Genomic DNA, 14092 nt, shown 5'->3' with positions numbered 1-14092 from the left:
TCAAAATCATTCTGTACCTTGACAGACAATAGGTGTTGGTTTAAGCAGAAAACAAAGCTGCTGTGTGGGAACAAGGAATGCGTGATGTCTACTGGGAGAGCAGTCCCCATGACTCAGAGAAGCGGGGAGAAAGACAAGCCTGGATTTCCACAGAACAGTGGCCTTAGGATACACACTCTGTGTGTCCCACCCCCTCGGAGGTTTGCTGATGGCTGGCCTTGAAAAGAAAGCCCACAGCAGAGGATGGGTGCACCATAAGGCGTGGAATTTGTAAACCACAGCTGTTAAAGCCAAACAAGCATTATTCCAAGGCCCTAGACCTTCAGTTGCTACTGACAGTCACTTAAACCCCCAACAATAACCCTGACTTTAAAAGTCATGTGGCACCAGGAGCCTCTGACCAACGAGTGTGCTTGAATTTTGCCCAAAATTGTGTTCTGTGCCACACAACACAGCAGAAAGCACAGCCATTTGCTATAATCCTCTGTTTGGAATTTCCCAGGGCTGAGCTACAAATAAGAATGTCATCAGAGGAGGTACAAGCCAGCTGCTGGCAGGGACCCTGCTAAGGCTAGGCAGGCAGTCTCCAGATTAGGGTTTCAAAGGTCAGAAAGACAACACCTCAGCGCCCGCCCCCTTCCCACCTCCCAGCCCTGGTCCTGGCCGCCCGGCCATTCACTCGATTCTGCCAGGCCACAGCAGGAGCAGGAAGTTAGGACACCAGCCATCTCTGGCCTGGCCTCATATAGCAGAGATCCCCATTTAATACACGTAAAATACCCGTTGATGTTTAGAGGTGGAGGTGAACACGGCCCATCAATACGATGGACACAATTACAGGGCAAAGAATCACAGTCAACAGACAGGGACACACAGAACGTCCAGGCGTTAGGATGACTCACTGAGAGCCAGGCCTTCCGTGAGAGCGAGACCCCTGGAAAGACATCCCCCAGGGGATGGGCTGCCAGGGGTGCTCAACCCCAGGGGTGGCGGGGCAACACGCACCATCAGACATCCTAATATACAAATCTGCAAAATCCCCCTGGCAACCCTCCCTACAGCCAGGGAACCAACAAAGGCCTTCACCAGCATCTGAAAAGAGATGATTCCTATATCTGAGGCTCACGGGGCTCCAACTGTGTGCCAGCAGCCATCAGGACAGGAGGACAGAAAGATCAGCAAGGTCCTACCCTCCGCAGAATGATAGTCTGGTTATAGGGACAGGAGGTGGGTGACGCACTGCACGGCAGCGCAGACTTCTAGAGACCGTCTCATCCTCTCCCTTCCCTCTCGATGAAGCAATGGAGACTTGCCCCGGGGCACAAAACCAGTGATGCCAACAGGACTCCAAAGGCCCAGTCCAGCCCTCTGCCACAACCCCCAGGGAAGACTTCCCCCCTGGGAACTGAGACACCCCTCCCCGCCCCCCCCCCCACCCCCGTCTGCCAGATCCCTGTTCCTCTGAGAGGACACCTCTGCTGCTGCTGCTGCTGCTGCTGCTGCTGCTGCTGCTAAGTCGCTTCAGTCGTGTCCGACTGTGCGAACCCATAGATGGCAGCCCATCAGGCTCCCCCGTCCCTGGGATTCTCCAGGCAAGAACACTGGAGTGGGTTGCCATTTCCTTCTCCAATGCATGAAAGTGAAAAGTGAAAGTGGAGTCACTCAGTCATGTCCGACTCTTAGCGACCCCATGGACTGCAGCCCACCAGGCTCCTCCGTCCATGGGATTTTCCAGGCAAGAGTACTGGAGTGGGGTGCCATTGCCTTCTCTGGAGGACACCTCTACACTTCTACATTTTGGGTCTGATGAATATTTGACCAAAATATTCATCAAAATGGCTGATGAATATTTTAAAATTATTTTGAAGTGTTTTGCTAAAGTGAGTTCATCTCCAAAGAACTGGCTCATGGAATATCACCTTCCTGAGCCTCCACTTTGGTTTTAGGGTGGGGGGGAGGGGGCAGACATCACCCCCATGAGAGGTCCCTTTCTCTGGGAGTCAAACCACCACCAATTTAAACCCCAACACTGCCACTTACTAGCCAGGTGACTAGGCAAGCGACTTCTCTCTGTGCCTCAGCTTCCTCACCAGTAAAATGGGATAAAATTAGTATCTACCTTTACTATTTACTATAGGGATCAATTGGGCTTCCCTGGTAGCTCAGTTGGTAAAAATCCGCCTGCAATGCAGGAGACCCTGGTTCAATTCCTGGTTCAGGAAGTTCCCCTGGAGCAGGGATAGGCTACCCACTCCAGTATTCTTGGGCTTCCCTGGTGACACAGACTGTAAAGAATCCGCTTGCAATGCGAGAGACCTGGTTTCGATGCCTGGGTTGGGAAGATCCCATGTTGAAGGGCATGGCAACCCACTCCAGTATTCTGGCCTGGAGAATCTCATGGACAGAGGAGCCTGATGGGCTACAGTCTACAGGGTCACAAACAACTGGACATGACTAAGCCCAGCACAGCACAGGAGGGCCAATTAAGGTAGCGCTTGGAAAGGGCTTACAGCAATACCTGGCAGGCAGAAACGTGCTTCTAAGGCTTTAGTTTACCAAAAATGCCTTCAGGTCTCCTCCACCAAAAACACGAGGGAACAGTCACCTCCCTGCACTCATAACCACCTCCTCAGCCTGCTCCCTCTTCTTTTCCTGAAAACAGTTCAGAAACAGCAGCTGTGCCTGGCAGCCCTCAGGGTCCCTGACCTCGGACCCCCTTCCCTGTGGCCTCCCCTCCCCAGCCCCTCTTCTGAGCCCTGCAGTCAGCCCCTCCCCGCGGCCCCCTCTCAGGTTTCCAGAGCTTCTCCCTCCCTGAGCCTAACCCTCCCCAGGGAGACGCCCTCCCCAGACCTCCATCTGCTCTGTTCTGTCCTCTCAGCAACAGGGGTCCCCAACAGAGCGCAGGGCCAGCACCGGCCTTTCTAGATTCCTTGCCTGCTCCAGAGTCAGTGTCTGACTAACTCTTCCGCGCCTCCAACTGGAAGACACTGAATCGTTCTGAAGTCCCGTGTTTGGACTGACCCTCCCAGAGTCAGTTCCTTTAGCAGCATCAACACGGTCCCTGTTCCCCCAGCGCAAGCTTCCTCCTTGCTTTCCTGTCTCCAAAGCTCTGCTTTTGCCACCATGGCAAACTGTCCAGCACCTAACTTTTCTAAACTGGAACTCGAAACTGACTTCCCAAATGGAGATCGTACAACAGATGATTCTCACAAACACTTCAATTATTTGTGTAAACTTGGATGCGCTGAGTAGCTTCAGTCATGTCTGACTCTTCATGACCAACCCTATGGACTGTAGCCCGCCAGGCTCCTCTGCCTATGGGATTCTCCAGGCAAGAATACTGGACTGGGTTGCCATTCCCTTCTCCAAGAGATCTTCCCAACCCAGGCATCGAACCCACATCTCCTGCGTCTCCTGCATTGGCAAGCAGGTTCTTCACCACCAGCACCACCTGGGAAGCCCCGTAAATGGTGGGTGGGGGGCAAAAACAAAGCGCCTTGTTTGAGCCTACTGAAACTTTCCCCAGGGACCCAGCAGTCCACTGTGATGGATGCAGGGTCTCATCTAATCTTCAGGAGGCGGCTGGAGATCTTGTTTTGCAGATGAGGGAAGTTCAAGGTGACAGATGAGGGGAGTAACAGGACTGGGCTGTGTCTGACTGTCCTTTCTTATACTCCAAGCTAAAATGACAGCAACAGATGGTCTGTTGGAACCCAAGAAGACCTTCAGTATCAGGGAAATGAAAAACACATACAAATGTTCAGAGAGAGACAGAGACTGCATGTGTGGTCCTGGGATATGTCTTGAATTCTTGAGGGTAACCCCCACCCCAGACACACCTTTACTGAGGAACCTCATCTAGATAGAGAGGCAACTCTCATGGGAACGTCACATGCCCTTTCCCTAGCTCTTCGTGCTAGAACTGAGTGGGGACCGGCATACAGCCTTATCTGAAAGCAACAATTCTCAGTCTCCTGCCTCCTTGCTAAAAGAAAAAGGATTCATTCCCACGTAGGCATGGCGGGCTGAAGCCCTTTTTGGAAACGGGCTATCAGAGCTCAGGCATGGATTCAGCTATGTAGAACTCCCATCCATTAGAATCTAGCACATGTGGGAATGAAAAATGTGCAACTGCTGTCTGTCATCTGGGCCATCAGCAACCATGAAAGCCACAGCAAATGCTGACATAAATACAGGAAAATCCTGAAGCCGTTTAGGCCAACTGCGCTTTTCCAGAAGATGAAATGACCATTACTTTTCCCATTAAAACGGAGTAAAGCTGGGTAGAATAAGCAGGTCTAAGGCTCTCGCTGGGAGGAACTCTCTGACTCATGGCACCACTCTGAGAGGGAGGGGAGGGGAGAAAATCAAACAGCTTTTTGTGCAGACCTGCAAGTGTTTAAAATACATGAGTTATTTCTGTACAGTAAGTCCCCAACTGGGCAAAGTCGCCTCCATTTTGCAGGTGAGAAAGGTGATATCAAAGGAACAAGACACATTCTCTTCTTGCCCCAGTTCTCAAATAGACAGGCAACAGCACTCACTATCAGCCAACCTTCCAGGAAGCACTACAGAAAAAAATAACTTCTCCTTCTCCCTCTAAACCTAGAGACAAAACCCTTCTCGATCTCTAGACCAAGACAAACTTTTCACGGGGAATGTCACTGATTCATACAAGCGGCGGTGGCCACCGACCGTCCTTAACTCCCCCACTTGAAACCAGGGAAAAAACAACTCAGTCACAGCTTTGGAATGCAAGTTATAAAAACAAGTAATTCACTGCCGCTGGCTTCTAATAAAAGGCAAGGAGCCTCTATAAGACTGAGTTTTCTTTTACAGAGATGTGTGGTGGATCAGAGAAAGTGATCAGTCTGCGTTCTGACTGCACGTGGGCGCAGGGCTGGTGGGAGGGCTGGACAGGATGCTGGAGGAGGCCTTGCACACTAGCCACGGGGCCCTTCCTGCCCTGGGTCCCCGAGGAGACAGGAAGGGTGCAGAACAGCATCCACCGCCCCTGTCTATGCCTGCGCCCATCCACACTCTCCTTTCTTTGCAAGGCCGCAGGAAACGCTTCCAGGTATTTGCCCTGCTGCTGCTGCTGTTGCTGCTGCTAAGTCGCTTCAGTCGTGTCCGACTCTGTGCGACCCCATAGACGGCAGCCCACCAGGCTCCCCCATTCCTGAGATTCAACAGGCAAGAACACTGGAGTGGGGTGCCATTTCCTTCTCCAATGCATGAAAGTGAAAAGTGAAAGTGAAGTCGTTCAGTCGTGCCCGACTCTTAGCGACCTCATGGACTGCAGCCCACCAGGCTCCTCCATCCATGAGGCAAGAGTACTGGAGTGGGTTGCCATTGCCTTCTCCGGGTATTTGTCCCAAGTGCTTTCAAATTTAGAAGTCACAGGGTTTCGCCGGGTTCTCCGGAGAGGGGGCGGGCTCCCGGGGGCGCCCCCCACCCCAGGCCTCCGGCTGGCCGGCTGGGCCGGGGCCGAAACTGACAGTCCCCGAGCGGGGGCCACAGGGGCGCCGGCCGCCACCGGAGACGCTTTACGGAGCCCTCCCACCGTGACCTTCCTAGGCCGCCGAGGTTAAGGGAAGGCAGAGAGCTCGTCAGACCCGCCGGTCCCCGGCGGCCGGGGATCCTAGGAACGGTCGGGAGGGCGGTGACCGAGACCCCTTGGGGGGTGCGCCTCCGGTGGGTGGGCGCTGGAGCCCCGCGCGCCGAGCCCCCGACCTCCCGGACCGCCCGCTGTCTCGCTCCGCGGCGGCCACAGGTGCGCGGCTCGGCGCCGACTCCGGGGAAAGTTTTCCCGGCCGCGCGCAGCGCGCGGTGCACGGTCTCCCTCTGCAGCGCGGGGCCCCGGAGCGCTCGGACCAGCCCAGCCATTGAAACCCGATACGCGGGGTGGAGCCCACGAAGGAGGCCGGCGAAGAAGGCGGGCGGGCCGGCGGCCGGGCGGGCCGGCGGCCGGGCTGCCCCCGCGCCACTCACCTGCGGCTCCGCGGGCGGCCTCCGCGTCCATGCTCCCGCGCGCGCCCTGCGCCCCGCCCCGGCCCGGTCCCCAGGGGTGCCCGGCACCGGGACCCGCGGAGGCCCCGGCCGCGCCCTGAATTGCCCAGGTCCCCATGGCCCCCGCCCCCTGCCCCCGGGCTATCGACCTGCAACCTGTCTCTGGGGACCCCGGCTCCCTACACAGTTTGCACAGCGAGTTTGCACCACTCACCACCACCTCCGAGGAGCAGTGAGTAGTTAGTATCCCTCTGGGGCTTCCCTGGTGGCTCAGATGGTAAAGAATCCGCCTGCATTCCGGGAGACCTGGGTTCAATCCCTGCGTTGGGAAGATCCACTGGAGAAGGGAAAGGCTACCCACTCCAGTATCCTTATCTGGAGAATTCCAAGGACAGAGGAGCCTGGCAGGTCCCAGTCCACGGGGTCACAAAGACTGGGGCAGGATTGAGCGACTTTCACCGTCACACACTAACTATTCCTGCTGGAAAAGAAGCTGTCCTCCGCAGCCTCACGTCCTCACCAGGGCCCCTGGGTCCGGCACCCCACTCTCTGGGCCCCTTCCCCCTTGCTTCTACTATTTCTGTTTCTGTGGACAAGAATCCCTGGTTTTATACCTTTTTGAAAAGGTATTCAGTTGAAAGGACAAAGACAACGAATGACGCTCAAAGCCAGGGCCTCAGGTAATTTTTCCTGCCCATTTTTCTGTTTCTTTCCTAACAACTGTAAAGTGCTTTTTCTGATAACTAATACTTTTATTTATTAAATATTCAAGTACTCACTTAAGAGAGCAAAATTCAATGAGAAGCAATTGCTTCTCTACTATTTCTTCTTGGCCTGTTTCAGGGTGTTTTCTGTCAGGGTGATTTTAAAACCCCAATGGCCTTGGAACCCAAAGGCCTGTGGCCAGTCAGCTGGCACCTCCCCCCTTTGGCTGGCAGCTCTGGAGTTTGCCCTTGGCCTGGCTCCCTCCAGCTCCATCCTCAGCCTTTCTGGTCCTCTGCCCCCAGGATGGGTCTAGAGTTCATTTCCCTGCTTTCTCCCTGCACCCCAGCAAACACTGGCTCAGGGAGCCTCTTAGCTACTCCCCACAATGCAACCCTACCTTTGAAGCAACCCACCTGAGGAAGACCAAGGGATCCCCAAGCAGAAGATGAAAAATGGCCCCAGTTTCACCTCTGTTGCATATCACTGCAGTATCTGATGTGTCCAGAGCTGGAGGCTTCCCTTAGAGCCACCCTGACTCGTCTCTTGCAACTGTGAGATTTCATTTTCTACAATGATGAAAACACAGAGCTTCTTGAGTGTTAGCATTGCAGACACATCTCCAAATACCTCCTTGTTTTCATTCAATGCACGTTTGTTAGGTTCCTACCATGGGCGTTATGAGGCTTCCCATGTGGCACTAGTGATAAAGAACCTTCCTGCCATCACGGGAGATGTAAAAGACACGGGGTTGATCCTGGGATTGGGAAGATTCCCTGGAGAAGGAACAGGTTACCCACTCCAGTATTCTTGGGCTTCCCTGGTGGCTCAGATGATAAAGAATTTGCCTGCAATGTGGGAGACTGGGTTTGATCTCTGGCTTGGGAAGATCACCTGGAAGAGGGCATGGCAACCCACTCCAGTATTCTTGTCTGGAGAATCCCCATGGACAGAGGAGTCTGGTGGCTACAGTCCACAGGGTCACAAAGAGGCGGACACAACTGAAAAGACTTAGGGCCTATACTGTTCTAGATTCAAGGGAGTCAGCCATGAAAAAAATGGACAAAACCTTGCCCTCACGGAGGCTAGTTTATGGGCAAGAGTGGACAGGAAGATAAAGAGAACAGAATAGTATATTAAATAAGAGCTAAGGGGAAAAAAATAGAGAAAGGGGATGGGAGGAGGGAAAAATCATGAAGAAAATGGGCAATGTGGGAAGGGAAAATGGCCAAGGCTACAGCAAGTACAAAGTCCCTGAGGTGGAAAGAAATCTCTTTTTCAGCCCGTGTGCCTGGTGGAGCCGCTGATAAATCAAGGATGCTACTTAAGCTGTTGACACATAGGGCTAAAGATTTATTAATCCCTGCTGCAAAACATACAGTGTTTGTTTGTTTGAACAAAACATGTTCAAAGGCCTTGATACCTTTTTTTTAAGTTTTCGTGTTGTTTTTTAAATTACTTACACGGTTACTTACTGAATTCCTGTTACTTTTTTAAAAAGAAAGAGCTGTAAACTGAAAAGTTCCCTGCTTCGCAGCTGCTTCTTCAGCTTCCATCCCAAAGTTAGAGCTTAGTCAACTGCTTCTTTTCCTTTATAGATTCTGAGTGTTCTGTCTTGCTTAGGTAGGCTGAGACCACCCCCAAATTAGAAATAAACCCTTCTACATTTGCTTTCAGTGTTTGTGCTATTTGGGGTCTTTAGATTTGAATTTTAAATCCAACGAGAATTTATGTATGTATGTAGCATAAGGAATACATCTCACTATAGCCAATTGTTCCAACAACATCAAATGGTCCATTCTTTCCTCCACTAATTTTAATTACTTCCTTAACCATTTACTAAATCCCTATATACATTATGACTCTTGCTTTATTACCCTTTTTGCTATTTCTACAATAGCACACTGTTTGAATTACCACAGCTTTATTGTATATTTAAATATGCGAGAGGACAAACTTTCCCTGATCAAATATTAGAACCAACTAATTAAGGAGATTGAGGTTTGATGGAGATTGTGCCTAGTTTTGAACACTGACTTGCAGAATATTAACAGCTTCAAAGTTTTGAGTCTTTTCATCAAAGAACATAGCACACCTTGGCTTAGTCAGGTCTTTTACTCTTACTTTTTTTGGGGACCAAATTCCACAGTTCTTATAAATGGATCTCATATATTTCTTGATAGGTTTATTCCTATATATTTCTGATATTTGTTGGCTATTTTTAATGGCTCTTTCTTTTCTTCAATTACATTTACTAATTGGTATTGCTCGTATATAAGAAAATTGTTAGCTTGGGTAAATGCCAGGCTCATATCCAGCCAGTTTTATGAAGCCCAGTAGTTTTTAAAATCAGTTATCACAGAATTCCTAGGTACACAATCAGATAGCCTGTAAATAAGTTGATTTCTGCTGCTGCCTAGTCACTTCAGTCGTGTCCAACTTTGTGCGACCGCATAGACGGCAGCCCACCAGACACCCATCCTCAAACCTACTTAGCCACATGGCACTCACTTTTGACACCAAAATTGCCCTTGACTCTAACAAAGAAAAATGAAAACTATTGTTTATATATGTAGATTGGAAAATAGGGGCCTGCAGCATGCTTTCAGTATGGTCTTCCCTTCATTCCAGGAGGTTGTTAAGCACGCTGCTTCATCCTTCAAATGGCCTCAGCCATCTACACAGGAATTTCCTCAGCATTAAGCACACAACTGTTCTAGCCATCCCCAAGGTATTTGTGCAATTTGAAAGAAAAATCCAGTATTTAAACGCTAGGGCTAGCGAGGTATTGGATTTTAATAAGAAACCAACTGCTGTAGCCCCAGTTGTTACTTTTCAGTCAATAGAATGTAGTCCTTTAAAAAAAAAAAAAAAGAAAGAAAGAAAGAAAAAAATCAAGACTTAGCAAAAATCAAAGGAAAAATACTAGACCAAGGAAAACTATCCACAGACCTTTCTCCTATAAAATATAAGAAAACTGTTTGAGGATGGTTTAGAAATCAACAACTTACTTACAGACTACCAGATTATCTACCTAGGAATTCTGTGATACTTGATTTTAGAAACTATTGGATCTCATAAAACTGGCTGGATTTGAGACTGGCATTTACCCAAGCTAACAATTTTTCTCATATATGAGCAATAACCAATTAGTAAATGTAATTGAAGAAAAGAAAGAGATTTTCAGTAAAATAGATTTACAGTCTATCACAGCAGACTGTCAGAAATTTTAAAGCACTAGTTTTTAAGCTATTAATTCAAATTTCATAGGTGAAGTTACAAAAACTATTATCTTTCAAACCAGTTTCCCATGGAACGCTAAGATAATCCCAGCATTGTTATATGGTCTCTAACATACCAGTTTCCTAACTGTTTCAAAATAGTTTTAAATGTTTGTTTCAGAATGTTATAAAAGTCTCAAATTTTTTGTATTTAAGTAAGTAAATGTCATAAGCATTTGAGAGTGAGGCTTTAGTAGGAAGGTTAAAAACATACACACATGGCATCTGAACTCTCCCCCAAAATGAAGCACAGCTTCAGGATTCTTTCTTATCTGGGTGGTGGAGCCAAATTTTGCCCGGCACAACCAGCAGTTACACACAGATGAATGAGAAAAAAATATCAGTTCATAACTGCTTCAGAGAGCTGATTCCACAGCAGTTAAAAATCATAAATGGTACCATTTTTGAAAACAAAGCTGTCTACCATATTCACTCAGAATGCTCCTCTAATTTAACACCTGGTGAACCTAACGAAAAAAGAGAAAGCAGTGGGCTTTTGATGGAACATTCTGAATTACTTAATCCCTGTTTTGATTTTAATTAAAACCTGCTCACTTAACTGAAAATGTGTTCATGCATACCACAAGGTCACTTTACCCCCGGCTGTGGCGTGCTCTGTATAGGAGAAAAACTGTATTCTAGGGGAGCGTTGGGCAAACTACAAGAAAGACACAGCCCCTACCCGGCCCACTGCCTATTTTTGTGCAGCTTGTGGGCTAGAATAATTTTTACATCTGTAAATAGTTGAAAAAAAGTAAAAGGAGAATAACCGTTTGTGACACACAGACATTAAAATTTCAGCGTCCATTGATAATCATTGGTATACTACCACACCCACCATTTGCATATTATCTGTGGCTGCTGGAGATACCGTGTGGTCCACAAGCTTAAAATATTGACCATCTAGCTCTATAGAAACTGTGTGTCCACCCCTGCTGGATTATTAAGATGAAAAAGCAAAGTGATAGGGAAGGTTGAGTCCCAAAGGCTACCTTAAAAGAGTGACATTTTTCAAACTGCCTTGACAAGAGACAGTTTGGCTATCAGTTCTGGTAAAGCGTCTGCCTGCAATGCAGGAAACCCTGGTTCGATCCCTGGGTTGGGAAGATCTCCTGGAGAAGGAAACGGCAACCCACTCCAGTACTCTTGCCTGGAGAATCCCACGGACGGAGGAGCCTGGTAGGCTACAGTCCATGGGGTCACAAAGAGTTGGACATGACTGAGCGACTTCACTTTCACTTTCTTTCTAATGTATTATGGTAGAGGAAGTAGCTGATTTGGAAGCAGTGACGTTTGACAGAGGAGAGTTATTATTATTTATTATTAAATTGTCATCATTATCATCCAACCACCAGTGCTTCTTGCTGATTTATTTTCTCCGCCTCCTAAGAGGAATTTGACCAGTTTGATTGTCTCTCATTTATGTCAAGTGTACAAAATGTGTTGCAAGAGTTGTCTGTGTCAGAGACAATAAACAAACCTTTTAAATCCTTCTTGCTTAAGCAGGAAGTCACAACTTGCCAATAAGAAAATTAAAACAAACCTCGGAGCATTGTACGTTTGGTTCAAAAGGAGAAATATTTTAGGTCTTGGGATAGTGTCATCTTGGCAAACCTGTGTGTCCTCCCTGGTGAGAACACCTGCGTATTGCTGCTTGCTTTCCGGTTCACTGAGAGAGGGTCACACCTTATTCTGTTAATTCCAGAGTCAAATATGATTACAAGGATTTTCCTCTCGGGTATCTAACTTGTAAGGAAGATCACTGTGCTTTTTGTTAAACAAGACAGCTCACTTTAGTTGCCTTATTCATTCTCAGGCTTACTATATTACATCGGTCGAAAGATTGTGTTTGACATTGGTGACTGTTGGGGACCATTTGTTTTATGGTGAAAAAAGTGCAGATGTCAGACCTTAAATCCATACTTCTCTGAATTGTTCTCATTTTTAAGAGTGAGAATTCGTGTGTGTTTTTCTCCCGAAGGGGGATGAATACAATCAGACATGTCACTGTGGCTAAGTCAAAATGTATTTCATTTTCTTATTGATTATAAAATTAGAGAAAATGTTAGGATATAAGAAAATAAGTGAATTATGGGAAAGTGAAAATTCCAGGACACATTTCAGTTGCAGTTAAAATAGGAATGGCTCATGTCAAATCCTGGAAAATAAAAATTGCAGCCTCATTATCAGAAAAGTAGAGAAGAGTAGCATTGTTAAAAATGGGCAGTCTTAACAGTGGAGGAGTCTATTTCAAGGCAGGATGAGTTGACATTAGTAAACACAAGTTTGATACCAGACCTCGTTAGTTGTGTTGATATCAGAGTTTGACCTTAGCAGTAATGAACTTTACAAATATGGGCATTTCCAGTGATTTAATCTCTTCATTTATAAGTGATGGACAAACCCTTCTGATAGAAGGACTAGCTGAGTGACATGAACCAGGGGATCCGTTTATCAGAGGTGGGGGTGGGAGGCGGGGAGGTAGAGAAAACATCAACAGTGAGAAAGTGAGAAATTGGTTATTACTTTAAACTTGGATTTTTGTATTGTCTGTGTTAATCTCAGAATTAGGTGACATGCAAAGCCCTCTGTATTTCCTGCAAAACAAGGTCGCCCCAGATTCCCAGAGCAGGTAGGGAAAGGCCACTGGGGGCAAATGCCACTTCCCACCTGTTGTCTGCTGTAAATAAGCCTGCAGCCCACACCAGGGGCCAATTAAAAGGAGCGTCCCATCGGTTCAGTGACCCAGGAAGGCAGCAGGTGGAGTCTAGTTTGTTGGAGTGATCCCAATTAAGTAGGGGTGGAGGTGTACTTTTTTTTTTAATCAGGGGGCCAATTAAGATGAAACCTCAAAGTCACACCCTCTATTAGGGAGTATTCTGAACTTGGGGAAGCAGTGTGATGCTGGGGGACATGGTGTTTTACTGGTTTCCCCTGGATGGAGCCTATGATGGCCTCACTCAGATGTGGAAAAATAATTATGGTTTCTTTGTTCCTTTTTTTTTTTTTTTTTTTGGCTATACTACACAGCATGTAAAATCTTATTCCCCAACCAGGATTGAACCTGTGCCCCCTACATTGGAAGGGCAGAGTCTTAACCACTGGGCCTCCAGGGAAGTCCTAGAATTATGGGTTTTGTACCTCTTGTTAGAAAGCTTTTGTTAAAAAAATAATAAGTATTTTTAATTTTAAAAAAGTTTTTTTTTAAAGTAGTTTATTCTGAAAGGTCAAGTTTCATGTTTCATGACATGGCTTCTTCAATAGAGGAACTAGCCCCAGGTGTTAGCTCTTTTGGTTGAATGAATGAATGAAGTCGCTCAGTCGTGTCCGACTCTTTGCAACCCCAAGGATTGTAGCCTACCAGGCTCCTCTGTCCATGGGATTCTGCAGGCAAGAGTACTGGAGTGGGTTGCTTTTTCCTTCTCCAGGAGAATCTTCCCGACCCAGAGATCGAACCCGGGTCTCCCGCATTCCAGGCAGACGCTTTAACCGCTGAGGTTGCTGCTGCTGCTGCTAAGTCGCTTTAGTCGTGTCTGACTATGCGATCCCATAGATGGCAGCCCACCAGGCTCCGCCATCCCTGGGATTCTCCAGGCAAGAACACTGGAGTGGGTTGCCATTTCCTTCTCCATGTATGAAAGTGAAAAGTGAAAGTGAAGTCACTGAGTCGTGTCCAACTCTCAGCAACCCCATGGACTGCAGCCTACCAGGCTGCTCCGTCCATGGGATTTTCCAGGCAAGAGTACTGGAGTGGGGTGCCATTGCCTTCTCCAACCGCTGAGGTTACTCGGACCCAATTTAGGAGGAGTGGGGACTGTCTCTAGAACCAGGAGGCAAGCCCACACATTTTGCCGGGCATGTAGCTAGTCAAGTGCACTACTGGGCGCTGATCGCAGACGGAATTGGGGGTGGTGAGACCCCAGCCAGGGAAGCCGGCGCAGACTTTCCGGCTATGTGAGCCTCTGCCCCCAGGGCTGTGGGAGGGCTGGCGACAGTGCCTGGCGCTCTCTACCCAGGAAACAGTGCTGTGACCGTACCCTTTTCGCAGAAAGGAGAAAAGGGTGGGGAGAGATTAACTGGCCTAAGGACCCACAGCTTAT

The 14092-nt window shown here is 48.1% G+C and overlaps 2 protein-coding genes across 2 annotated transcripts in view; one reads left to right on the top strand and one right to left on the bottom strand.

Moving 5' to 3' along the window:
- Positions 1 to 6040, bottom strand: part of LOC138423348 (protein FAM169B-like) — a 91627-nt gene extending 85587 nt beyond the window's left edge. Inside the window, exon 1 of the mRNA XM_069559248.1 lies at positions 5992 to 6040. Coding sequence (XP_069415349.1) covers positions 5992 to 6022 — 31 coding nt within the window. The 5' untranslated portion in view covers positions 6023 to 6040. The remainder of the gene's footprint in view (positions 1 to 5991) is intronic.
- Positions 5981 to 14092, top strand: part of PGPEP1L (pyroglutamyl-peptidase I like) — an 85198-nt gene continuing 77086 nt past the window's right edge. The window contains exon 1 of the mRNA XM_069559249.1: positions 5981 to 6241. Within this exon, the coding sequence (XP_069415350.1) occupies positions 6126 to 6241 (116 nt within the window). The 5' untranslated portion in view covers positions 5981 to 6125. The remainder of the gene's footprint in view (positions 6242 to 14092) is intronic.

Source organism: Ovis canadensis, chromosome 18, assembly GCF_042477335.2.
Source record: "Ovis canadensis isolate MfBH-ARS-UI-01 breed Bighorn chromosome 18, ARS-UI_OviCan_v2, whole genome shotgun sequence".
In the NCBI taxonomy this organism is placed as follows: domain Eukaryota; kingdom Metazoa; phylum Chordata; class Mammalia; order Artiodactyla; family Bovidae; genus Ovis; species Ovis canadensis.
This window is presented reverse-complemented; position numbering and strand designations above follow the sequence as displayed.